Source organism: Cololabis saira, chromosome 19, assembly GCF_033807715.1.
Source record: "Cololabis saira isolate AMF1-May2022 chromosome 19, fColSai1.1, whole genome shotgun sequence".
NCBI lineage: Eukaryota > Metazoa > Chordata > Actinopteri > Beloniformes > Belonidae > Cololabis > Cololabis saira.
Window position 1 is genome coordinate 29,952,662 of NC_084605.1, and position 26,881 is coordinate 29,979,542.

The 26,881-nt window shown below is 40.8% G+C and overlaps 1 protein-coding gene across 4 annotated transcripts in view; it reads right to left on the reverse strand.

Annotated features, from left to right (window-relative positions):
• The window catches only part of dock1 (dedicator of cytokinesis 1), a 237,588-nt gene that overhangs the window by 186,264 nt on the left and 24,443 nt on the right, over window positions 1-26,881 (reverse strand). For 2 of the 4 annotated variants that reach the window (XM_061709031.1, XM_061709030.1), the window contains exons 2-12: window positions 12,765-12,848; window positions 12,440-12,480; window positions 12,279-12,334; window positions 11,751-11,847; window positions 10,288-10,436; window positions 9,503-9,638; window positions 6,494-6,651; window positions 4,433-4,514; window positions 3,790-3,925; window positions 2,680-2,752; window positions 974-1,053 (exon numbers count right to left, since the gene is read on the reverse strand). In XM_061709031.1, coding sequence (XP_061565015.1) covers window positions 974-1,053; window positions 2,680-2,752; window positions 3,790-3,925; window positions 4,433-4,514; window positions 6,494-6,651; window positions 9,503-9,638; window positions 10,288-10,436; window positions 11,751-11,847; window positions 12,279-12,334; window positions 12,440-12,480; window positions 12,765-12,848 — 1,092 coding nt within the window. Of the gene's footprint in view, window positions 1-973; window positions 1,114-2,679; window positions 2,753-3,789; window positions 3,926-4,432; window positions 4,515-6,493; window positions 6,652-9,502; window positions 9,639-10,287; window positions 10,437-11,750; window positions 11,848-12,278; window positions 12,335-12,439; window positions 12,481-12,764; window positions 12,849-26,881 lie in introns of all 4 variants that reach the window. The other 2 variants (XM_061709029.1, XM_061709028.1) reach the window with 1 other exon arrangement.

The window sequence follows — 26,881 nt, forward strand, 5'->3', positions numbered from 1 at the left end:
CAGCTACTGGATTTTTTGGGAAGTTGCCGACTGTGATTTTTATGGGTTAATGTAACACCGCGATTGCTTTTATTTTCAACCATCCTGCTGTTGGTTTGCTGGTGTTCCTGGGATCTTTGTCCTGTTGCATGATTTGATTTTAGGCACGCTTTAGCTGTCTGACAGATAACCTCACACTTCACTCCAGAATACTTTGACATGCAGAGACGTTCATGCATGGTTTAATGACTGCAAGGCACCTAGTTCCTGTGACTGCAAATCAATCCATCAACAAAATGATCGTCACTCCACCATTGAGGTTAACAGCAAGTTAAAGGTTTTTTTTTCTCATATGTGTTTGGCTGTCTTTGGTTTTTACCACATATGGTACTATGTATTATGATCAAACATATCTGCTTTGCTCTCATCTGTCCCATGGGCACTGTTCCAAAGACTTTTGCTTTATTTACATGTAATGTTGCACATTCAAAGCTCTTTCTTCTGCCAACCTTTTTTCCTCATTGTACTGGCATGAACTTTAACATTAAATATGCTTTAACTGATGCCTGCAGAGTCTGAAATGTAGCCCTTAGTGTCCATTGAAAATTTATTTTGTACAGTTCAATGTACAGTCTGAACCTGAGAGCTTGTTGGAGCATCCACTCTCACAACAAAAACAACTATTATTTATTATTATTACTACTACTATTATAGTAATATGAGCTCAAAATGTTTTTGGAAATAGCCTTACAACCCCCCAAGCATGTACTTAGCTTTTCATACACTATATCTGGATTTTGGTTGTCTTTTAGCTAAATACATAATTGCGCAGAACACTCTGAACTTGGCAAGGACCATTTGATTTGTTCTAGAAACAAAAAACCTTCCAATTTATAGTGTTTATATTTTAGGTCCCCATTTTAGAATAATCCTTTGCTCAACTGACGAGTTTCTTACTTAGTCTCGCATCCTTAGTATGAAGTTTGCACTGTACCTTGGCCCTTATGATTGACCTCTTTGGCGGTGATAACTTTGTTGATGACTGTCTGGAGGAAGTCGTTCTCCCCCGCCACCCTGGGTGAAAAACGGGAGATGTTCAGCTGCTTGTGGCGAATGGCGTCATCCAACGCTACCCTGCAGTACGCACACAACAGGCAAACACCAGAGACACAAAGAGAGGCAGAAAAGTAGGAGAAGGATTGGGACAGGAAGTGATGGTTGTGAGGATGGGAGTGAGATGAAGAGGGAGACGGGGAGGAAAAGAGGGACACCGAAGAGTGATGCGAATACCACGACAGACACAAAGCCACTTGTTAGAAGGTAACAGTGGGGCAGGATGGGTAATGAAAGAAACACACAGAGAAATCATCATTTAGGAAATGAGGCGTACTCTAGTATACAGAGAAGCACTCAATCAGTCATAAGCTCGACCCTGAGCCAGTACTGAAGGGTTTTAAATCAGACAACTTAGGAAAAAAACGCTCTCTAAAACCTAAAAATACATTCAGTCCGCAACACTAAACTCTGAGTGTTTTGTACTCCCCAAGGTTTCATGTGTAACAATTAACAAGTGCATCCAACAAATGACATACAGAAAAATAATAAAGGAGCAGGCGTAATGTGGGAAGCACCGCAGAGTGGGAACTGTCACAGGAAAGTGTGCGATGCACAGAGATCTGCAGTGCAGATGTTTCTTTAACAGCGAAAAAAAGAGAGGAGAATGGAGGAAGAAGACAGTGGCGACATCTGCACACAGGACATTTAAAAATCTCTGTCCCTTAGACATATGAATAAAGGACAAGAGATTTTTACATTTACCAGGACAAAACACCGTAGGACAACATTCACAGGACAGCTTTTCTCTTACAATGATATGCAAAAATCAGTGAAAAATGCAAAGATCTCCACATTGGGAATGTGAAAATGTATTATAAATCTTATATATATAAAATGATTAAATTCACTAAATACAGAAACATAAGAAAACAAGATAATTTAACTTGCATTTAATTCTAGTCATTTCAGCACAACATGATCTCCCCCACATGGAGTTTATTCAAATTTGAAAGCTCCAAAGTCAACCCAGTCTCAGATTTATGTAGTGTTCAGTAAACTAACGACAATATTGTCGATCTATCTGCTTAATTTCAAAGAAGCATTTCCATTTCTGTTTGGACGCCTGGTGTCTATCCCATCACTCTGTGAAATGCTTTCACCTGTTTTCACCTTTGCTGGACTTGAAAACACCTGCTCTAATGAGCTGTTGAACCATCATTTCAGAAAAGGCACCAACTCACATTTGGACTTAAGTAGAACCCGTTCCTCGTCTCACTTTTTCCTTTTTATGATTTAAACTCACAGATAAAACCTTTCAGTGAGGTGCTCTGCCATTTAAACTGCCTGAGTCTGAAGCATTTTCAATTATGAAGGGAAATTGCACTGAAGAAAAAGGTGGCTCTGTACGCCATACCACAAAAATGGTGACAGTTAATGAGATTGGCTTAATTGAGTCATGAAGGAAAAGGAGAGCGCTACCATCGTTAAATCCCTGTTAACCTAGCGTCAAAGATTCACACCTTAAAAAGAAAAAAAAAATGAAAAAGTAAAAAATACACCACTGTGCACAGTCAAAGTAATGGGAGTTGGATCCAAGGACTGAATGAATGTGATGTATTTTTTTCTGCAGCTAAAAGCACTTACGGCTGAAATGGGATAAAGTGCTGCTTGTCTTCATCGTCCATTTTGCCTGTTATGATGTCGGTGACATCCATTACTATGGAAAAACAGAAAGAGGGTTAAAGAAATAATGGTAATAAATCAGGGCACACAGAAAAAGACGGCATAAGAAAAAACAGCAGGGTCAGGGCCACATGAGCGGGCCTCAGCTGCTGTCAGCGTTTCTTTGATGAACACTAATTAAGGCAGAAAGAAGGGAAAAAAAACTCTTTGTAAACTGTGTAACAGTAAAAGAAGAAAACTGAAGAACTCTTTCAAAGTTAAGACAGTGATGAAATGTAAGATTTAATTTTCCAGCAGTTAAAGGAGCACAAGCCGCATCTGGTTTTGTGCAATTACAATTAAGAAGCCATCACAGGATGTCAATAACACATCACTGAAATATAACACTTAGCAGTCGGATGGCGCGATGCTCCATAAAATGAGGATGATGTCATACATCGACATTATCGCATCCTCCTTTAACGCACGATTATTCAAGAAACGACACTGAACTTGAAAATTGTAGTGTAAAAAAAGCTCAATATCACAATCACAAAAAAAAACAAGTTGCGCTCTTGTCCCAGTGTCACACTCACGTCTTACCCCAGAGACGAGGGGTCGAGTTTATAAAGCGCTTTAAAACGTCGTCAACACTGAGCACATCTGAACAAACAGGCTTTACTTCATGCTGCATGGAGTCTTAATAATGCTGTCTAAAGCTAGCCTGATTTATGGCAGCCTGTCAGCTGCCTTCACTTTGAATGACACTGAAAAAGAAGACATGGAAAGAGAGACATCATCTTCACTGTTGAGTAAGTTTGGGCAAAAAGCCAATCTAATTAGTTTACTGCACACCTGGAAGCTTGACAACAGATGAAGAATCCAACTAATTCTTCCCGCTACCTTAGTTGAATATCTCTGAAACGTGGCCAGAAATATTCATTCACTTAAAGGGGGACTTTGGCACAACACTTGTATATGTTCTGACACCAAAGCAGGGCAAGAGTGGGACTCTGACAGTCTGAAAAGCGACTTTCCAAAAAAAAAACTTCAGACAGAGAATGTGTGACATGCAATTACTGTGGGACTTACCTGCCACTCCAAAGGGTCTTCTCAGACCCGACGTCAGCCTCTTGGTGTTGTTGTCTCGTAGCTCCATGCGCCCAACTCTGACAATCTGACACACAAAACTGATCCTCTCCCTGTTCAAATCTTCACTTCCCAAGTCCTGAAAAAAAGTCCAAAGGAGGAGAAAAACAGCCGTTACCTTTGAAATCAAGTCGGAGGAAAATCCCAGGCCGTCAGACACAGATATGTGGTCGAAAAACCCTGGAAATGTAATTTGCATTTAAATCTGGCAACAGCTTTCCTCTGAGCTACAGAAGTGCTACTTCGCTCGGATACAAATGATTGATTAATAGAACTTTTGAAAGTCGAGATGAGTTTGTACTCAGGGTGAAAATTTTACCAGGCGGCTTCAGCTACATCTGTGACTGTGTCCTTCTATTCATTTCCCATGAGCACCACCTACCAGAACCAGCAAAGTGCTCTGAGAGGGTGCATGCTGACCCTGTCGCTCTCAGGCTGTCATTAGATGAAGGGTGTCTGTCTTGGTTTATACTGTACACACAGCCAAGCCGGGCTTCTTCTGAGAGAGCTGCTCTGATCACAGCCAGCCACGTGACACGGGCGTATGAACCACAGAGGCAGCAACACACACAATCAACACACTCACCGTGATAACGGCGCGCAGATTGTGAAGCTGGTCTATGTCTTTCACCAGACCCGAGCTCGACCACTTCACCAGGTAGTTCTCACTGCCAAAGAAACGGGAGGAAGTGAAAGACATCTCCTCATCACGACCTGCTGGTAATTTACTTTACAAACAAATTAATCAAGACATTTACAATTGTGTGGGAGATTTATTTAATTGCATTTTTTTGTCTTGAAGATGCAAAAACTATTTGACAGCAATAAATGACATCAAAGTTCTCTTCTGATTGAAAACAAGCTCTTTGATTTCAGCCAGTTGGATCTTATATATCTGCCTGAACAACCCCTAAGTCCTTGACGACCATGACGAATGAGATGAAGTTTCAACCAATATTTCAACTGTGCAAAAATAAAATAAAAAAAAGCCAGATTCATGCAGCTGGAAAGATCCCTAAATAATTTGTTTGCAGCAATAAAAGGAACCATGTGTAAGACAATAGGTTAAAATATCCCCAAATAACCTAGAAACAGCAAAAGAGTACGAAGAAATAAGTGCAGATATGTCACAAAAATCATGATCATGATTGAGGCTCATGTGGAACTAAGATCTGCTGCAGTTTCTCGACTGGCCACTAGAGGCTGGCTGCAAAAGTAAAGGCCGAAATATGGTTCTGCGTCAAAACTGCGCCGTGCCTACGGCGTGTGGTTTTCGTCCACGCAGACCACACGCCGTCACCTGCGCCTTCACTGACGTGCACCTCTCGAAAATTGTAACTACGCGTCGAGCGACGCAGACCACACGCAGACGGCGAGGGCTGTGATTGGTTCACTTGGGAGCAACGCATTTCTGGTTTCCGGTTTGAAGCAGTAGTGAACTTTCAGGGCTCTTTTCTTCGTTTATGTGTGATTTTTTTTATTTTGGTTTTTTGCACAATAGTTGTCCTTATCTTTTTGATTCACTGTGACCGGAAAAAGTCGGATAAACCATTCAGAAAAAGATCGCTAACTAGTGGTCGCGGGGGGTACTGCACCGCGACGAAATGGAGTGACGGAGAAGTCCGAAGGGTTCAATACGGCATCGCGGCTGCGGCGTGTGCTCTGCGTTGGTGTGACGCAGAAGCTTAATTCAGCCTTAAGTCAATCTCAGACTAACATGTTCAAATGTCCAACTTTAGAGCAGAAATAAATATACAACCTAGTTCAAACCATTTTGGTCTCAATGGTTTCATTTCACATCCTTGTCAACTCTAACAGGGGTACATTTTTTTAACCACAGCAGCAGATTTTTTATTAAGCAATACTTAATAGTTCAAATATGATAGATTGACAGTCGACTCAGCCAATGGCTAGCAGTTATCACTCCATTATCCGTAATAGTCATGCTATGCACCTTGTGAAGCAACTACCAGCATCGGCCAAATGTCATTTTTGATTACACCGACGAGTCAACGTGTTAAACGGTACAGTCCTCTGAATTTAAATTTAAATTCAGAATGTTTCAATTTAAATTTAAACAATGTTAATTTCAGTCTTAAACTAACTTTTCTTTATTATGCCACTGCACTGTAACTCAATCTCTCTTTCTTCTCTCTTTACCTTTCATGTTTTCATTATGTAAAGCACTCTGAAATGCCTTGTTGCTGAAATGCGCTATACAAATAAACTTGCCTCGCCTTGCCAATTTGATTGGAGTGTGGAGTGTGAATTTAATTTCTGGCTTCACATTACACATTGCTCCTTTAAAGGGTTCCTGCTTCCACCAAAAAACGGCTCTGCCCAAGAAGACTGCATTTGAATTAAAAAAAAAAAAAAAAACCAAATTGGAGCATGCTGCATCCTGGAACAGATGGTACTGAAACAACAGCTGAGAATCAAATCTGACCATGAAATACTATGAAATGCATGAATGATGCTGGATGTAGAAGTAACATCCCACGACTTTTTATAATGAACTGATCTATTTGTGATGATTGGTCCCTTGGAAAAAAAAAAAAAAAAAGAAACCACAAATAAAAGAAAACCCAGTTAGCAGACTCCATTAGTTCTGATGTGTACGTGTGAATCTGCGCACCAATAGGCTTACCTGATAAATTTGGAATCCACCGGGTCATAGAGCGACATAAGCACCTCTGCATCCTCGCCGATCTTACATACTACATTCTTCAGAGTCACAAAGAGGGCGAAAGCTGGTGTCGAAGCAAACTTTGCTTGTCTTGTCAGATCAATATTCTGCTTCTGAGACTGTTAAGAGAAACGGGGGCAATGTCAGGTATTATTACGCTGCCATTTCAAGTAGGACCGCTGACTGGTGCAGTATGCAGCCACCTGACACAGTAAGAATGTTAGCCACCATCTCTGAGTTTTTCTGAAAATGCCACGTTCAACAAATTTTATAAATCCATTAGAATTCAATTAAAATGCATACATTCACTTGATCCCCACGCATGCATCTTCAGGAAACCGACCAATGGCACAAATTCCTAGATGTCCTTCAAAATGTATGCCGGGGCCACATTAATATTCATCATGTTGACCTGCACACTTTCTTTACTGCTGATGCATATGCAATAAAGACTTCTGATTGAAAAGGTCACATGAGATGAGACCACATCACTGCAAGGCATTTAGTATTTGGCCTTTTCTACATACTGCCAACTGACACTCAGGCCCAGGATGCCACTGAAGTGTCAAAAAAAAAAAAGGGATGACTGGAATCTGGCTCGGATCCTGAATATTTTAGTTTAAAGTCGGGCACCTTTGTGTCATTTTTCCCCACTTTAGCACTTAAATTAAACATTAAAGCAGAGGGGAGAACCCACACACACGAAAAACACGCATGAAGTCTTGGAGTTTGTGCAAAAGGTGCTTTGGAAAAATTTAAACTTTCTTTTGATGTGATGGAAAAAAAAAAATTAAAATAAAAACTTCAGTTGTGTAAATGAAGCAAAATAAAAATGAAGTGACATTGTAAAGAGGAGTATACAGCCTGGCTATATTCTCCTTTTACACATAGATATCTAATTTTCCACATTAAGCAGACCAGACAACCTTCACTCAACCAGAAGAGCAGTTTCTGTCATTTTAGTTATGCGTGCAGTCAAAACACAGTATTAGAAGTAAATGTCATGCTATGTTGAATTCTGATCCCTTGTGACCTGTGGATGTATTTATAAGCACAGACTAAGTAAAAAGATGGTTATTAGGCGCAAATGAATAACTAAATGCAAACTCCTTGCACTTTATAAAAAGGTAACACCTTAGGGTTCTTTTCTTTTTCTTTTCTTTTTGAATTAGTTTGTTTTATAAGTGGGTAAGGTGGGAAGATTTTGCACAAAATTGGATTTTAACTTAACACCAGCAGTCTGTGCATTAGTAGAGCTGAACCCACAAGACTGTTGATGGCTTTCATAACTTCATAAGTTCATGTCAAGTGCATCCACCCATTCCGAAAATGCAGTTTACAGTCTCCAGGAATGTATGCAGAGGTTGTTCATCAGGTTCAGGGGTTCAGTACAGCCCAGTGTTTGACTAGATGACACTGCTTGGCATTAGATTCAGCTTCTCTCAGTAAGGTTACTCTTTCCCTCTTGTGTCTGAGATTTTAGTCATTCTGTCCCACTGTTCAGACATATAACATAAAAAGGAGCCTGGTTACCATGGCAGCAAGCACAGGGAAAGTAAAAGAGGATATACCTCACAAAGTGGTTTCAATCAAGCAAAAAAAAAAAAAGAAGTTAACCTTGTGATGATGGTACGGCTGAAAGTTTAAAGTGAGAGTTTGGTGAATAAATGTTTCACTGAATGTGGAATAAATGATCGACCCTTCATGGAAATGCATCTTCTATTCAGATAATATAAGTTTAGCTCCGTCAGGGGTTTGGTGTCTACACTGCCAGCCCTTTGCAGTCTGCTAGCTGCATCTGTGTTCCGATTCCTTTCTCTTTTCTCTCCATTTGCTTGTACTCGATTCTATTTTTGGGAAACATAAAATAATAAAATAAAAGGGGCAGGCAAGTTATCCGTTTACTAAATGTTGACGTCTGTGGGATCCCCAGAGAAGCAGCTCATTTTCCTGTTCGAGTAAGGACATGCAGACCATGATGACCGAACAGTCCTGGTTTGAGTGCATTTATATAACGATCAAAGAGAAACTGTGCAGACATGCCATGAGAAGACTATAAAGCAGTGTGAAAGCAAAACTACACTTTGTGCAGGCGGGAAACAAGCACTTTGGAATAATGTGCTATGGAGCGATAAATAAAAGAGGCATTTGGTCGTTTTGGCCAAAAAGTTGGTGCCAAATACATTTCATACAGTCGAGAACGTCATAGCAGTCATAACAGTTGATTCTGTAAGGCGTTGAGGTAGCTTAGTTGCCATGGTAACTTTGAAGCTTGCAGTTGTTAATTGAAGACAATATGAGGCCAATTTTTTAGGGTTTAGAAATGAACCAGAGTCGATCATATGCATACCTATCAAGTTTTGGCTTAAAAAATAAGGGACATTTTCCACCACCCGCTGTCCGACCAGCCCAACCGAGGTCTAGTATCCTTACGCTTAACTGAGCCCCATCCCGCTCCTTTTTAGGGAAGTAAATTTGGTTTCCCATTTAGAGATATTTACACGAAGTCTTCGCTTTTTTGGCAGAAGCCTTCTTTCTGGTTACATCCATCCATCTCTCCTATTTGTTGTTCCGAGTTTGCTCCCGTTGTTGCCACTAACCTCGTGAGAACCTCGTGAGCTGCCACTCAGGCTACAGCAAGGGGCAGTTCTCGCGAGGTTAGTGGCAATTCAGTTTGGAGAGGCACAGGAATGCTTTTTAAGAATTATTATATTATAAAACGGGAAAATACTAATACGGGGGGACGGTGGGAAAGATGGGTAAAATACAGTAGTTTCTCGTCCAAAACGGGAGACTTGACAGGTATGATCCTATGTCCTAATGGAGTAACACTACCTTTGGTTTATTTTACTAAAAATATCATCACATCTTCTAATACTTTATGATGAATAAATTATTGGAAAAATCTGATTTCCCTATTGGTGATACTAAGATTAAATGTTTGCTTGTACAACTATTCTGGATGCTCACCTTCTCCTCTTGGATTCGGTCCTCTATTTGTTTGGAGGCTGCTTCATGGGCCGTGAACAAGCTGATGGTGCTGGTGAGCTCTGGATCCAGTATGTTTCCATCCTTATCTCTGACCACCAAATCAAGATCCAAGTACCTTGCATTCAAAAAGAAAAAAACATGATGAATAATTCCCAGGAGCTGCCAATATAAAAGACAAAATATAAAAAGGAAAGCATTGTGAACATGAGGCTGCATTTCTCAAAAGATAACAGCACATATTAAGTGTTCGCCAACACTCCAGTAGCCTCATTTTCTCCTCGTACAATACTCCCTCGGCTCCGCTGCTTTCTGTCAAAGCTTGCCTGTTTTGATGAACCCTTTCTGCTCTGCAGGGATTCAGCGGAGACAACAGCATGCTGCCTACGAGCCATCAATGTTTTTCATCAGCTCATCAGTGCCTTCTCCTGCAGAGGCAAAAGCCATTTTTCTACCTGGCCAAAGGTTTAGAGTTTCATCACAACAGCAGAATGGAGCGTCCCAATTTTCATTTCCCAGTGATTTTTCTAGGCCTGCTGCAGATGCCGTGAGAGCCGTCATTTCATGATGGACTATGGTGCAGTTTGCCGAAGCTAAATCGCTCCAGTTTGTTCTCACGCTAACTGACGACCTGTTACTTTACAATTGAGTGACATCACTGACCTATTCAACAAAGTGTGATGTTTTTTATTACAGACAGATACGAGGATGAAGGGATATAATCTATAGGGAGGAAAGCACGTGCACTCAGATGACTGGACCCTCACTTGTTGCCGTAGTCTATCTTGGAGGTGACCTTCTGTTTGAGCTCAGAGAGCTCATCCTGTGGGAGGGTGCCGGACAGGATCTGTGACCGCCATTCAATGAGGTCGTAGATCATATCACGGACCGAGTTGAACATCTCACGCTTGTCACCCTGTCAGACATAAAACAACACTGCATGAGTGAAACACGAAGAGAGAATTTTAAATGGCAAGTAATTATTACTAAAACCATCCTGTGGCGCTTGTTCAAATAAATTCTGTTTGCTACATGTTTGTGCAGGAGGACATACTGTACTATACGTGTGTCACACACTTTTCCTGATTCACTGGTTTGCAAAGAAATGTCAGCAATGCAACAGAAGTGCCCTGAAAATACGAAAGCTTTTGAGTTTTTTTTGCATTTTGGTAAGTAACTCTGAACATAAACTCTGGACATGAAAAGAAATGTTTTTGTAAAAAGTAGACAAGGATAGAAGAAAGAAAAGACGCAGCATAAGTACGGATCATTTACAATACGCGAAAATATAAAAGGGATGCAGTACAACAGCTGAGTCTTCACCGCTCTGGTCTTAGCAGCCAAAACAAAAAGTTTGCATCTTTTCAAAGTGCTGTTACAGCTAACAACTTCAGAGGTAGTGCAAATGCAGACTGATGTGAGGGGTGCATGAAACGCTGGAGAGGCTGGTTCACTCTACTTTGATCAGGTGCGTGATCTCTCAGTATCCTGCACGTTTGACCCTTTTTACTAAATGATATTTGCAGCATCTGAGGTTTTTGATTAGTAGCCCCTTGAGGAAAGAAGTGTTTTTATTAATTTATTTATGTTTACGTCTCCTTAAAGTAATGAGAATCTACTCACTGAATCACGTTATTATCAAATAACATGTTGCCACCTCAAACACATGAATCACTGCAGTATTTTTCTAACGCAAGGTTCATTCTCTCACTTCAACTCTGGTGGTGACTTTGTTTTGCATGTGTTTTTTTTATTATATGATGACCTGAATGTATTTTACGGTCTGTTTTTTCTTAAAAATCACACCCCCCCTAAATATACTAGAACCAAATCAGTCAAGCGTGAGGGAAAAGTGTTTCCATGTCTGATAATCAATAACATTATCAACTGATTCCTTTCATGTTTAAGTGCCTCATATGTTATTGTGTATTTCTTATAATTGCATGGTACAGTACAGGTCAAAAACCTGTGTTAACTCAAGATTTAATGCACAGATTTAAAAAAGAAAAAGAAAACCCACTGAGCTTCATTCATTCAGCTCAGGATGACTAAAATAAAAGAAATACATTATGTTTCAGAAGAAAACATTTAAATTCTGTCACCGCTGTTCAAACAGCCAGACTCCTCTGATAGTAGTCATTGTGTGGTGCCAAAATACCATGTATTATCCCACGACTTATCTCTGTTTTGTGACCGTGGGAACGCCGGTGAGAAGGACACGCTGGCTTACCACGTATAAGTCCCTCCATATCGTAGCCCACTCCCGCAACGTGGTGGTAACCTCCTGAACCAGGGGCAGCTCCGTGGGGATGACCGTCTCCTTGTGCCTGCAGGGGCAGAGAAAACACGTACTCTGTGTCATCTCCTCTCTAGAAACATGGCAGCAAAGGGAAACAAATCCGTCTCTTAAAGGTTTGTATATTCAGCAAAATGAAATCCATTATAATTACAATTTAACCCTTTATTCACAGTGTATTGTATGTCCATACATACTGTATTCATAGATATTTTCTATAAGATATATCTATAAAAAATCTGTTACGGTACTCAGAATTGGTGACAGGTGAAAACAAAAATGACTAAGTGACTAATAACTAAGTCTAAAATTAGATCTGGAGGAAAACTCCCTTTTTATTCTGCATTTGATATATCTCTCCATCTTCAGTATTCATCAACAATCATCTTCATAATCACAATAAAGTTATTCATCATGAAATGTAGTGATAAGAGGAATAATCTTGGGTCATGAAGTACTGACCCACTGCCCTCGACTGTGGCATCCTTCAGGTGTATATAACAAGCTGGAAATACGCCCTGGAAGAGGAAACAAAGAAAAACACATCATCATGGTGTTACGGATACAAAGATTGAAGAAAAGAAATCCTGGATTTAAACTTTTTTTTTTTTTTAGTTACTCACCTTCTTTGACTTCCTCCTCAGCCTGTGACCTCTGTACCAGTCTAGAGTCGTATACAATAAAAGAGTTAACACCTGAGTTAAACGATTGTATTAAAGAATCGAGAACTTAAGAAGGAGGAGCAAAATCACAGGCGTTGCGCCAGAAACATTTCAGAAACATGGTTTCAGACAGTTGTTGCATTACTGAATTATGAGAATAATTCATATCATCGTAGACAAACACATACAACTCAGAAAAGGTATTCTGGTAAATAATGACAGGAAAGCAAAATCCACTTCCGGCCTGTCAACTCCAGTCACATAACGTCAGTAAACATGGTCTCACCTTCATACGTCTCAAGTATGTGAACTGTGTCTCCAATCTGCAGTGACAGCTCCTCCTCTCCCCGGGCATCATAGTTATAGATCGCTGAAGAAAAATAAAAGAGGGAAGTATAAGTGAAAGACACAATGCAAGAAATGAAGAAGCAAAAAAACCTATAAAAAGGGCTCATCTCCATTGTGACGCTAATTGTGCGTCGTTGAAATGTGTAGCAGAAGCATTTCGTATGTACGGTTATGTCTGCCACCACATATGCTGTGATAAAAACACATTTCTACTAGTGGGCGACCGATAATCGGCCGTGGCCGATTATCGAATTCGATATTCAAAATTTTATTAATAATCGGTATCGGCCCCCCCAAAAAAAAAATCGAAAATAAATCATTTCGATTTTTTTTTTTTTTTTTTTTTTAAAGAAAAATTAAGAAATTTACTGAAATACTGCATTTTCTTTTTGTATTAAGAATGTTCAACATGCTCAAACTTAAGTAAACTTAAGTAAATATTTGCACTTAAAAAAACAACCTGTGTAGCCATTTTCACAACCTGTACTGTTTGGTTGTTTGTCATGTGTACTAGTTAGCTTACTGTTACTACCTCCAAGTAGGCACTTGCTGTGGTTTGGGTCTGGGAATTGGGAATATTGTGCCTGACTGTTCTAAAATTGAGGCTGTTATTCCTCTTAATTTGTTATTTTTTATAGGCAGCTTTTTTATTTTATGTAAAGAGAAAACTCACTTAATGTTATTTTTAATAACTGAAATGCTGCTTGTTTTGTTTGATGTTCCATAATTTGCACTTTTGATGTGTGAGCCGTGCGAAGTGAATATTGCTGTCCTTCCTAGTTAAAGCAATACATTGCTCACCATTCATTTAAATGAATTCTTGTATTGAAATTTGTTTTCTCCCAAAAAGGTAAAAAAGGGTAATAATCGTATCGGCTGATATCTGCTATCGGTCTTTTTGATTTCCCCCTAATCGGTGATCGAAATAATCGAAAAAAAGGCTGATCGGTCGGACATTAATTTCTACCACCTACTGAGGGGGGAAAAGGAAAAATAAAAAAAAATGATGGATAATGTCTCAACATTAATGATGATGAGGAACAGGACTGGATAGGAATGACGATAAAATATCAAAGGTTTTTGATTTCCTAGAACATTTTCAGATAAAATGCTTGTTTGAGTTCTAAATCAACACGGCAAAGGTCTTTTCCCTCCGTTTCCTCTATGTTAAACAAACCCTTCTCAAAATATACATGTGGCAGGGTGGAGGATTGGGCGTGGTCTGCGGGGAGCAGCACACAGGTGGCGCCTGGTTCAGCTGATTGGGCACACCTGTGCCCAATCAATCTCTCCACCCTGCCTGGCTATAAAAACAGCGACTGCACACCAGCAAAGGGGGCTGCTCTACAGGGATGACAGAGCTGCTGTGTGCTGGTACTCGTCTGTGTCTGGCTGAAATAAAAGAGTCACAATTTCTCCTCTAAACCCTGTGTCCTCTGTCCTGTCGGTCCACAATACACTTTTCAGGTTACATCTGCAACACTTCAGGAAACAAGCTTACAGAATATTAGGTTGACTTTTCTAGCCACTAGAAAGCTTTTATTTTAATCTTCTCTGTTAAGTTGACGGGTGATTAGGGATGGGAATCGAGAACCGGTTCTGAACAAGAACCGGTTCCCAGTGTTTCAATTCATTTGGAATCGTTTGCAAATCATACAAACGATTTCCTTTTCTATTCCAGTGGGCTCTAATGATGTCATCACACACGTTGTGTAGTTTACGCTGCGTAGTTTACGCTGCGTAGCTTACGTTACGTAGCTTACGTTGCGTAGCTTACGTTGCCTAGCTTACGTTGCCTAGCTTACGTTGCCTAGCTTACGTTGCGTAGCAGTCAATAGTAAACATGGCACACAAGCAATACAAACGCTCGAAAGTCTGGTTCCCTTTCAATAAAAAAAAAAGACGACAACAGGGTAACTTAAATACTTACCATGTCGATATTTCATCAAAGGGAGGAAATACTACCAACATGCAAAAACATTTGGGCACACGTTATGTAACCCTAACCCTTTTTCCAAATGAGAATCGATAAGGGAATCGATAAAGAACCGAATCGTTAAGCAGAATCAAAAATGGAATTGGAATCGTAAAAGTCAATTCCCATCCTTACAGGTGATTACAAACCAAAGCTCAAGACTGAGTTTGACTGAGCATGCTCGTGTCATTTGTTTTGGGTTGGCTCTGGGATAGATTGGTGACCTTGTCCAGGGTCACGTCCTGCTAAAGGACAAACTAAGCAGATAATAAATGGAGTAACTGTTCTCTGCACCTGTATCACTGGCGTCTCCCCAACTCGCACGCCGCTTCACCTGCAGGTCCAGTGTCTATTAATTCTACTCCACAGGGACATACTTAACCCATTTTACACAAGCTATGCATCTTCTGTAAATATTCTTAGCAATGTAAAAGGCTAAATAAGCACACATGCAAATTTACTTTAATCTATCCATACATTCTTCAAAACGCTTAAACTGTGCCTACTGAGTCAAGCACATTTCAGGCTGTTCCCACAGCTTGGAAAGTGTTCTCTTGTTTGTGTTGAGGTTATTTGATGTTGCACAGCAGAGAGCAACTGTGTCCACTATCACCCCTAACGAGAACCAAGAGTCTGATTACATCCTTGCAACAGCATGAAAACCAAACTGATGAAATGTTCCAGCAATATTTTAGCGGTGGCAGGAAATACTAATGATAGTGAAGGACTGCTCTGGACTGGTAGAAATGTTCCAGCAGCGTTTTTTGAAATCTCAGCGGATTTTTCTGGTAAGATAATTGTTAACCACAGTCATTTAACAAGTCATTCCATTATGTATCAGATATGTCTTTGATTTTATATTGAAACATATGTTTAAAATAATTCTGCTATAAAAGAGATGAAAGTATACAAAAGTATAGAGGAAAAATGTCAAGTATAGAACAGCATTTTTGATTATTTATCAAGGAATACTACCTTAGTTGTCATGCTAAACTCTTGATTTTATTGGTCCAATGCACAAACTTTTATTATATTTCTGTATAATCTACCCATTAAAATCCAAAAGTTATCCTTAACTATAATGCTGAATTTATCATTTAGTTAGCCCAATGTTGGTACATAACATCAACTGATAACACTGTGACGATGTCAAAACGAAGGGTGGGTTTGCATACACAGTTGGCCTAATTATTAATTTTAGATTTAATGGACAAAATTTTTATGTGGATAGATTTGAAAAGGGGCTTTCAGGTTTTGCAGCATTACAGACTTCAACATTTTTACGTCTCATCTTTTCAGTCAATTCTATCAAATTCTTTGGAGCTACGTACCCAATTAAAAAAAAAAAAAGGCATTTAAAAATCTGTGGAGGCATCTTTTCGTTCAACATCAGCTGGTACAATGAAGGCTACTTCTTGTGAGGCCACAGATTCAACAATGAACACACAAGCCTTCACACATCCAAGGTCAGAGGCCCAAAAACACATCAAGGTTGTATTATTAAAACAGCAAAATCCAGACTGGCGCTGACACTCATTCTCTCATGAAGCAAGAGGTGAAAAGCACGTCACTGTCCAACAACAGTCATGTTTCATCACATGTGCTGACAAATTCTACACCCCCCACCCCCACACCCCCCCACACACACACACAAACAGCATTCACACATACACTTACATATAGACCTGAAGAACAGAACTTTGAGGGATGGAAACAGAAGAGTTGTTGAAGAGTATGCAGACAAAAGAGAACAGGGATGTGTGGGGGAAAAAGCTGGAAGCAGCATAAATGGTGGAAAAAAGGATGACATGTTTGAAGGAAAAGGGGAAATTAGACTGACGGAAGATTGGACAGAGCCAATTTAGGCAACACTGATACTGCATGGGAGATCCTCTCAGGGCCATACTGTCCCCAACTACATTTGACAACTTTTAGTAATCTAAATAAATAAAAAATAACAACAGGTTAAACTGTAGCAACTTTTTAAAGTCTTTTTAAAAAATTATTATTGGGGGGGCACGGTGGCGCAGCAGGTAGTGCAGCCGTCTCACAGCAAGAAGGTCCTGGGTTCGATTCCCGCCGGGGATGCTGTGGGCGCTGAAGTGCGTGTTAGTTCCTCCATGACTTCAGTGCCCACACCCTGGGTGGGGTTGGCGAAAGGATCTTTCTGTGTTGAGTTTGCATGTTCTCCCCGTGTTCCCTGGGTAGCTAATGTGAGCTACCCTCACAAAAACATGCATACAGTCCTGGGCTATACATGCCCCCTCTGGCCAACCGGGGCGCCAGATGGGGTGGGGAGGATCCGGCCGGAATAACGTGATCCTTCCACGCGCTACGTTCGGCCGGAGAAACCCCACCCTGTCTGGTGAAAAGATGCGGCCTGCTCACTCCTCAGGTTAAGGAGGAGACCTGAGCTCAGTGCAGGGCCCTCCCGGGGTTGGTAGAGGATGGCAATGCACAGGACTGTTAGGTAGGAGCACTGGGTGATAAAATGGGGAAAAAACCGGGATAAAAATATTAAAAAAAAAAAAAAAAAAAAAAAATTATTATTGGGACAGTGACTTTTGCTCTTCCTCTCTGTCTAGCACAGAAGGAGAAACTGTGTCCAATTACCGTAACAACTGTAGTAAAGAATCAACTCTGAGTAAATGTTGTGGCTAAATACAAGAAAGAAGTCTGTTAAGTGGGTGACAGAGAGAACAAGGAGCAGCTGACACAGACATGAACATGACTGAGAGGGAGGGAAATTAAGATCCATCAGAAGGAATCGATAACCCCACGCCGTCCGCCATTCACTGCTCCCAGGCGCCCATGTGTACAATCTGATTCAGTAAGAAATAAAGCCCTTGGGTTGCAGTTGGAAGTGCTATCATCTGCCTCCCTTCAGAGATCCAACAGTTGTGTGGACAAAGCAGGCAGAACCGTGGAGACGGTGTGCTTTGATTTGTCCAGATTGATTGAACTATTCAAGAAACTCCATAAAACACAGGTGGATGCCTCCACCATCACCTGGGTAATTATTTTTTTTGGCTGCATACATATTAATGGTTAATACCAAGTTGGTAAGAACCTAAAGCGGGGTTTTTCCTGCATACAATATTAGGAGGCGGCCGCCTCCACCTAATTTCGTGCCGCCCCCAGCTCTCAAAACTCCGACGTCATGAAAATTGTTATTTTCTGGCAGGCGTTGGACTGGATGGATGTTATTTTAACTGCAGTTGCAGCATTACGCCACTGTATCAACGACAGTGCACCAGAAGAAAAAGACGAAATCTTGAGAATTACTGCGTTTTTCCGCTCGTTGTTGTATTAAAAACAATGGTTTTCCCTGGCTGTTCAAACAAGTAAATATTGTTTCTTTTGCATCCAAGCATGTCTTGTCTATTAAAAAAAAAGTTTCTTTGCAAGGAGGAGAAGCAAGAGTGCAGGTGAAACGGTGCAGACAATTAACGTTACAGGCAGTTAAAAAGTAATAAATCATGTCACTGACAAGATGCGGCAATTTTGTCAGGGCTGAAAGTAGTGCACAAATATACATGAAAGTTGATAGCGAGGGTCCGAGTGCAGGACAGGACGAGTTGGCAAGGGTAACAATAGTCAGTTTCCAAGTCATTAGGAGCATATCAACGCGAAGCCAATGTGTACGTGATTTAAACATCACTTTTTATTCATCTTTACAGATCTTCTCAAAAACACAGAGCCAGTGGGTTTGACAAACGGTGGCTGAACAAATTTACCTGGCTCAGGCAAACTGAGGAAGGTTTGGTCTGTTATTTATGCCAAAAGCACTGTGTCCCCCATGCAGCAGGCACTATCACTATTTATGTCTGTATCAAAATAAATACAGAAATACTTAATGCATGAATTGTTTTGTTTAAGGTGAAGACACTTCTGCACAGCAGACTGAAGGAGAGGCACTTGGATGTCTGTTGTAAGGAGGCCATGGATGGACCAGACCAGGAGGCCTTGGACTACAAGGAGCATGAGGAGCTTCTACAGATGGAAAGATAGGAGGCTGAAATGTTCTCTGTCTGGTTGCAAGACTTGTCAGTAAATGTCTGAAACCCTACAAAAACTCAAAATCTTACCAAGACTACTTGTGTTATATCCACTCAAAATGTTTTATTTCCAGTCCAAAAACAATCATTACATTTAAAATAAGACAGTCACCTAAAAAGTAACTTGTTCTAGACCATTTTCACTAATTTCAGTGAAAATTTTCTCTTGTTCCATTGGCAGTTTTTTTTTTACTTTTTATTTTTGGTAAGATTGAGTTTTTATATTTGTATTTATATTTTTATGTTAATAAAATAATGCTTTAACATGATAATTGTCATATTTTTAATCATATTAGAACTCCCAAAATACAAAATATGTTGCTTGTACCCGGGAATCACAGCTAGGCTACTGACTATCTGACCCCCATAACTGCGGAGTGAGTATGTAGGTGAGTGAGCAGATGTGTATGTCCGTGTAGCTGTGTGTGTGTGTGTGTGTGTGTGTGTGTGTGTGTGTGTGTGTGTGTGTGTGTGTGTGTGTGTGTGTGTGTGTGTGTGTGTGTGTGTGTGTGTGTGTGTGTGTGTGTGTGTGTGTGTGTGTGTGTGTAATAATCCTATCAAAGCTCCACCTGAAGTGTATCTTTAGTGGTGGAAGGGGGGCGCAACCCCGCCACCCACGAGACCAGAGGCCGACAAGGAAGAACCCGGAACGCAGGCCACCAGCAACCCCACAGAGGGCGAGAAGAGGGCGGGAGGAAACCCACCGCCAGCGAGGCCTGTCCCCTCTCAGTGGCAGCCAAGGAGACCTGCGGGCGGGGCCCCCACGACCACGGGAAGAGGCAGCCAGGGAACCCACGGCGGCAGACCGGGACCCAGGCGAGCCCCGACCACCCCGCCCGGGCCGGACATGCGGCCAGGAGGCCCTCACCCCCCAGGCCAACGACCCCCACCCGGCGAGAGGCCAGCCTGCCCGGACAGAGCCGCCCCGGCCGCTGACGCGGGCAGGTGCACCCGCCCCTACGAAAGGGGCCCCCCAGGACCAACAGGGCGACATCCGCGCGGGCCCGACAACGGAGGGCCCCAGACCCAGGCATCCCATTCATCCATTTTCGATGATGATGATGATGATGATGATGTCCTCATCCTACAGCAGATGCACATCTCTTCTGTACCAAATCATTCAAAGCTACTTTATAGCAATAAGACTTCTGACCTTATGGGGCAACAAACACCAAGAAAGTTAATGCGTCTTCCACCTCTTGTGGGACAAAGTAGTATTACAAGACATGCCGGATCATCCTCACTTCTTTACACAGTATTATCAGTGGCTTTTTCAGGAGAGCAGATGTATGCGCCCCTGGTGGTCAGAAATGGTAATGCTACATAGAGTGGCTTTACGTGAATTAAGACTATTAAACTATTATAAACCATTAGTCAGATAAAGTAAGAATTTTAAATAACCTTAGGAAGTCAATATAATTTAACATTATGGTTGATTTTCTCAAGACAAACTATTACATTTTTTTACTATGTGAATTATTGCTTGTGTTGTTCTCTCAGATGTAAGTCGATTTGGATAAGTGTCTGCTAAATGACAGTAGTAGTAGTAGTAGTAGTAGTAGTAGTAGTAGTAGTAGATTACGATAACTCAATGAACTTTGATCTTGCTTTGATAGTTAATGGTTTACAGGGAAAATTGCATTGACAAACGCTGCCTTGAAGTAGGGAGTATTTTCTTAAGACCACTACAAAGTACATAAAAAATTACTGCAAAGTTCAAAATCACCTACGAGTCCTAAATCTAATGTTCAGCATAACATGCAATTTTATTATGCAATAGAAAGAATGAGTTGCTGTGTGCTGGCCATTTCATTCAACAACAAGTCATGCATGTGATGCCCCAGAACAATCCAACAATCCCAGCGAATCCACTAGAACATGAGCCATGCACTGGCAAAAGAACAAAGACCCCAGGAAATGAATTCAGGCGTGCCATGCTGAAATACAAAAAAGGCACCTACAGGGATAGAAAGCAACTGAGCAATCAAAAGGGAGCTGGGATTAATCTGTGTTGGGGCATCAGAGAGCAGCCTAGTCCCTGTACACAACGGTGCGTCCAATTAAAGTCCTAGTAAGAGTACGGTAGCTTGAAAAGCCTGTACAGCCATCAACTGCAAGTGTGTGCTTGTTTGGACATAGGTCATGGGTTCAGCTGATGTGACATGTTGATGTGAGGGAGTAACCTGCTCTAAAAAAGAAGCATAAAGTGTCATTTTTTAACACAACATGAAAAACCAGCCCTGTCAATGAGATACTCTAACATCAAACAAATGATAGCCGAGAGAACCGGGCTATCCTCAGAGGAAAAGGCTGTAAAAGTGAGCACAAACGACACCCTGGGAAGATGCTGACTAAATAACGATCATCAAACTCAACCATGGCATGTGAGGCAATTTAACACAGTTATTCTAGTCATGTGGGGGCTAAATGACAGCTCAGATTACTCATAAACCTGTATTTGCATATCCAAGTAAACTGATGTCAATTAGGGAGCAGTGAGGGAGAGAAAATCCATCAGAGGGAAAAAAGATGACGAGCATGAGGAAGTGGACCATATTCTCCCTCGAGTGTGGCGTGGCAAATTATTTTGTGGAAACAGGATAAACAGTGGCATCATTTGACGAGGCCTCATTACCATACATAACCTCTCGCAGAAAGGCGTGCCAACTCAAAGAACATTATCATCGTAGGAAATGAGAAAGGAATCAGATTACAGACCTATCAACTTCGCCAGCATCTACACTCTCTACAATTATAGGCAGCCTCATCTAAACACTGGACTGATTATAATTCTACACTTTGCGCTCCTAATGACCTGCACTAATCCACGCAGACTGTAACATATCATTACACTCCAATGATAATACAGTATATGCTGCTGAAGGAGGGGTAAAAAAGAGAAGTGCACAAGAAATGCTCACTGGAAAAAGACCGAGCCTCCCAGTGTTTTGTATAAACACCAGGAAGCTGTAAACGCACAGCCAGCAAGGAAATCTCAGCCAGCAAGTCTCTGCAGGCAGACAAGACACGAGCAGAGCATTAGGCAACTTTCACTCTGGATGGGGTGGGCTATTGTACTACAGCCCAAACGGAAATCCAGACTGCATCAGGACTAGAGTTTTGGTAAAATACAACTAGATAACTACAACTATAAAGTTTGCATGCTTGGCTTACATAAAGGAAAAGCTAACAGAGCTTTCCAGAACCCAACACTCAAGATAAGATCCCAAATTCAAACCAGTTGAAGGTTAGACATAAAGGAAGTAGAGCAGGAATAAAATGGGAAAAGAAAACTAAATTATTTCCTCTCTCAATGGTCATGGGGAACATAAGATCACGACACATAAACTGGAAGAGTTGGGAGTGCTGATGATGACTAATCGGCACCGTCAGGAATTAAGCAGCTTGCATTTCACCCTGGCTACAAGGCGTCATGGCTACAAGAGCATATTCTGGATTCCAACACCTCTGTAGCAGGCTTTCAGAGAGAGACCGCAAACAGAGCACCAAGGCTGAACGGAGGAGGCACTGGAGTACATAACAGATATGTAATCCTGGACATCTTACTGCAAAGGAGCATCTATTCTCCCTACATACTGATCTGCTGGCTGAAACTTTCCCTCCATGTTTTGTACCAAGACAATTACCCAACAACGCTGCATGAAATCACTATCTTAGTTGTAGCCACGGCATAAATACAACACCCCAGTTTATTCACAGTGAGATATTTCAACCACGCATTGCTATCTGATCATCGCTGACCCCCCCCTATTTATTCTCAATTAACAGTGCAAAAATTACATTTGCTTTGGGGACCAATGAAGTATGTTTTATTTAATTCCATGTTACATGCCCTTGTTGTTTGGATTTTTTTAATTATGTTCATTATATGGGACAACATTGTTTCCTTGAGTTCCATCCTTTGTTGATGGCGTTAATGGAAAGATAAAAAATATATATATAAAAAAAAAATATTTAAATCCTGTGACAACATATAGCTTAATCTGACCACATAATTAATTAAAATATTAAAATATGACTGCTATGCTCAGAGTCACATTTTTGAAACTGCGGTCAAGAGTTCATAAATTAGTAATAAGGTATATAAACTAATGAGCGCGTAAATTTTCCATCGCCCTCAGTAAATACGAATCAGTAAAATCTATAAAAGGTTTTATCTATTTTTCTTTATGCCTTTTAGAAAATTAAAATAATTTAAGATAATGTAAATAATAACCATGTAATGCAAATATCCAGTAAGGTGAAAGCACGATAGTAATTTTTTGTTGAAGCAGTTTGAAAAGCTGAATTTTCATAAGACCTTGTACTGGCCCTGTGAGCTGAACTATCCTGATAATTGTCTGCTGCAACCTCATTCTAACACCAGTGGTAGCCATATTAGTAATTCACACAAACTAGGACAGCGTGCCTTATGTAACCAGCTGTGAGAAATATGTCTGAGGGCTTCAAAGTAATATGAAACTTAATGTGCAATCAGTTGTGAAATAAAGCACACATGAATACATGAAAAGTAAAAAACGTATTACAGAAAAAGTGCAAGTTCAAACGGAGTTCAAGGGTGTATTTTAGATATAAAACTACAGATGTCACATGCATTGGCAATATTGGTGCTATCATATATTTTTATGAGTTTATGTTTTTCAGTATGCATTTCCTCGATAACATATCCCCAAAAGAAAGGTCATTGCTCAGCTGCCATTGTGCCAATCACTCTGCCATGTCAGATTCTTTGCAGATATATAATGCTTGGAAATAAATAAATATTGAAGATGAACGCCAGTGAACAAATGAGTGAAATTACAGGCAAGGAGACCGAAATTGTGAGTGAACATAAACCCAAACCCAAACTTGCTTTAAACTCCTTCCAAGTTGGAGACATTGTGGAGAATATATGATTTCAACTTTTTATCAAAGCAGTACGGAGTAAATTAAGCCGGTTTGCAAAAGATCTCAGCGATAGGAGCCCACCAGGACAGAAAGCACAACTAATCTTTCCCATCACCTAAAAAAGTTATTGCACCAACTGTGTGAAAGCGCGGCCTCATGTTGCCCCAGCTCCTCACTCACAAGCTGGACATTCGGTTGCAAAAAAGTAAAGTTTCTCTGCTGTTATTAGTGCTAGCAGCCACGGTGCTGGAAGCACAGTAGCAAAACAGTCATTTGTGTCATCTTTTGCAACAATTGCCCCTTAAGAAAAACATTCAAAGAGGAATACAAATATAACGATCGCTATTCCTCATCATATAGCAAAGGACATGATGCCCCTGAGCACAGTTGAAAAGGAGGGATTGGACCCTCATGAAATCAAACTGCACAAGCAAAAGACTGAAGACTGCAGTAGAAAGCTGAAAATTCAGCTCAAGAGTGTAAAATGCTTTGCAAGCACCGCCGGCCTTCGGTCCAGCTGTATATCAGAGCCAAACATGAGCCTCATCATTCATTACATTGACAAGGAGTGTGTTCGTCGAAGCAGATGTTTGCAGACAGCTCATTTTCCAGAGGATCCCATTCGTGAAATCATCAGCCAGGGACTGGAGGATGCACGTGTGTATTGGGGCCTTGGTGAAGACCAAATGGTGTGCAAAAATGGTGTGTAAAACAGACAATGCTGCAAACATGGTCAAGACCATTTCCCTTAGAGGCTGGACTCACATGCAGTGTTTTGGTCAACGGCTGCCCCTAGCCACTGGTAAGTTAATGAAAACGTCAGAGAAAAACTATTCTAAAATAGCACATTATTTAATTTATGATTTTCTACAGTGCATGTTGTACTAATTGATGAATCAACAATGTTTTTATACCAACATGTTGGCAAGTATTTTGAAGTTCAATATTTCATCTCGCAAAACAGAATCACTCACACAAAAGGACTCCTTTATAAGCAAATTAGTAGTTTGTTACTGCACTTGGTGTCCTGATGGTATTGTATTTGGTGACCATGAGAGTATTTTCATTGATTTTTCTCTTTCACGTGGTAAAAAAAAAGAACTAGCAGCTGGTCAAGAGGAGTTAAAACCACCAAAACACAAGCTGATCACAGAATCCCCTACTAGGTGGGGGTCCCGCCGTGTAATAATAGAACGAATACTGGAGCAGGAAAAATCTTCTTCTGATGGGAAAACAAGGCTACATGTTCCATTATGGCAGGACATTGAGGTCTTTGAGTCTGCCCACAAGGCCCTGAATCAACCTGTTGACTTCACTGATGTGAACATATGTCAGTGTCTCCTATTTGAAACCTGTCCTGCATCTCTCCAATGAGGAGGTAAAGCCAAGCGATGACGACATGGAGCACACAAAGGAGATCCAGGCTACTGTTGCCCCCTATTTAAATGAGAAATACTGTGAAGCTGCCACTGACGACCTCCTGAACATGGCATCCCTTGTCGATTCATGTTGCAAGACCCGAAACATTCCAGGTCGACACGGTACCATCCATTAAATTCAGAGCTGTGGCTCAGATGCTGGCACACATCAGAATCTACTCCTGCATCCGCCTCGGGCAGAGGAAGGGGAGACACTGCAGCTCCAACTACACCAACTAAAATCCAGAAGATGACACTGGGCAGCTTTTCCCAAAAGTCTTACTTTGTTTCCAGCTTTCCTCTGACAGACCAGCAGGATATTAAAGTTGATCCGAGCAGCTACCTGCTAGAATCAGATGCAGACATGGACTCAATCCCCTAATATGGTGGCAGTTCCACTCCACGATACACCCCAGAGTAAGCCTCCTGGGTATTCCTGCCACCAGCTCACCCTCAGAGTGTGCATTAAAGCCAAATGTTGCAGACAGATTAGTATTTTTGGCAAAAAAGGTATACTTTACAAATGATCTACGCTACTTGGTGCTGACAGACTTAACATATGAACAGGTTAGTGCAGTTTTTGCTGCGACGTCCTCATCCTCCATGTCATAAACGGGCATATTACAGAACTGTAATCTGCCGCTGGCTACTAAAATAACAGACTGCAGCTTTGCAAAACACAAAACTCAGGTAATTAACAAATTGAAGAACCTCAGAAAGAAGTTCTTTGTGTCCAACGAACAACAGCAGGAGTACCAGAGAGAGACTGCTGGCCAGGGGAAGCGGCTATGCAAATGCCATTGTTATTCAAAAATGAAATCGGCCACCCGCTCCATCTCGTACATCAGCCAGCTCTTCTGATGTTGGTGAAGCCAAAGAGGCCAACCAAGCAGACAGCAGGCCGTCATGTTACGTAGTTCCACTCGATAAGGCCTCCCGGGCCGTCTTCCCTCCCCTCAACTCGTACTTGAGCTATGGCCATCGTGATGAACTAGATCCCTTTTTTTAGATAGTGGCAATTAAAATGTTGTCTATCCTGTGAAAGGAATTTCCTATAATAGTAGTCAGTTAATTCGTATTTTGCCATCAAATAACTTTGGAAGATTACTAACTTGTGTTATGTAAAGGCAGATGAAGCATGTTTGCAACAAAAAATAATGTGCACTGATACTTGTTTTGCACAAAAACGGGTTAGAAATGTTTCTGGTTTATAATTTTTACTACCTTGTGTTTGGTTTTATGCTACCTTTAGAAGCATTCAAAATGATTTCTTCACTTGGTTTAAGATTGTCTTACTGGCACAAAAAATGAAAATGTAACAAAAATGCCAAGTTTTAGGAAAACAGAGCTACAGTATATGGCAATATTTTCTTTTTTAGTGGAGTATTTCATACAGTTTTTTCTCTATTTATTCATTTAATTTATGTTTACATTTGGTGCAGAATAATGTAAAAGGTGTGTTTTGTTTATGTTAATACATATATACCGTATATTTTAAAATAAGCATTGTTTGTTCTTGGTTATTTTAAATTTAAAAAAATAAATGTCTTATTTCTTCATGCTGTAGCCAGGACTGCTGAAAAAAGAGCAAAAATTTATATTCTAACAAATATATTGATCAATATGGAAAAATATATCACGTTCACTTTTTTTGCCATATCGTCCAGACCAAGACTGAAGTTTATACCCTCTCTCA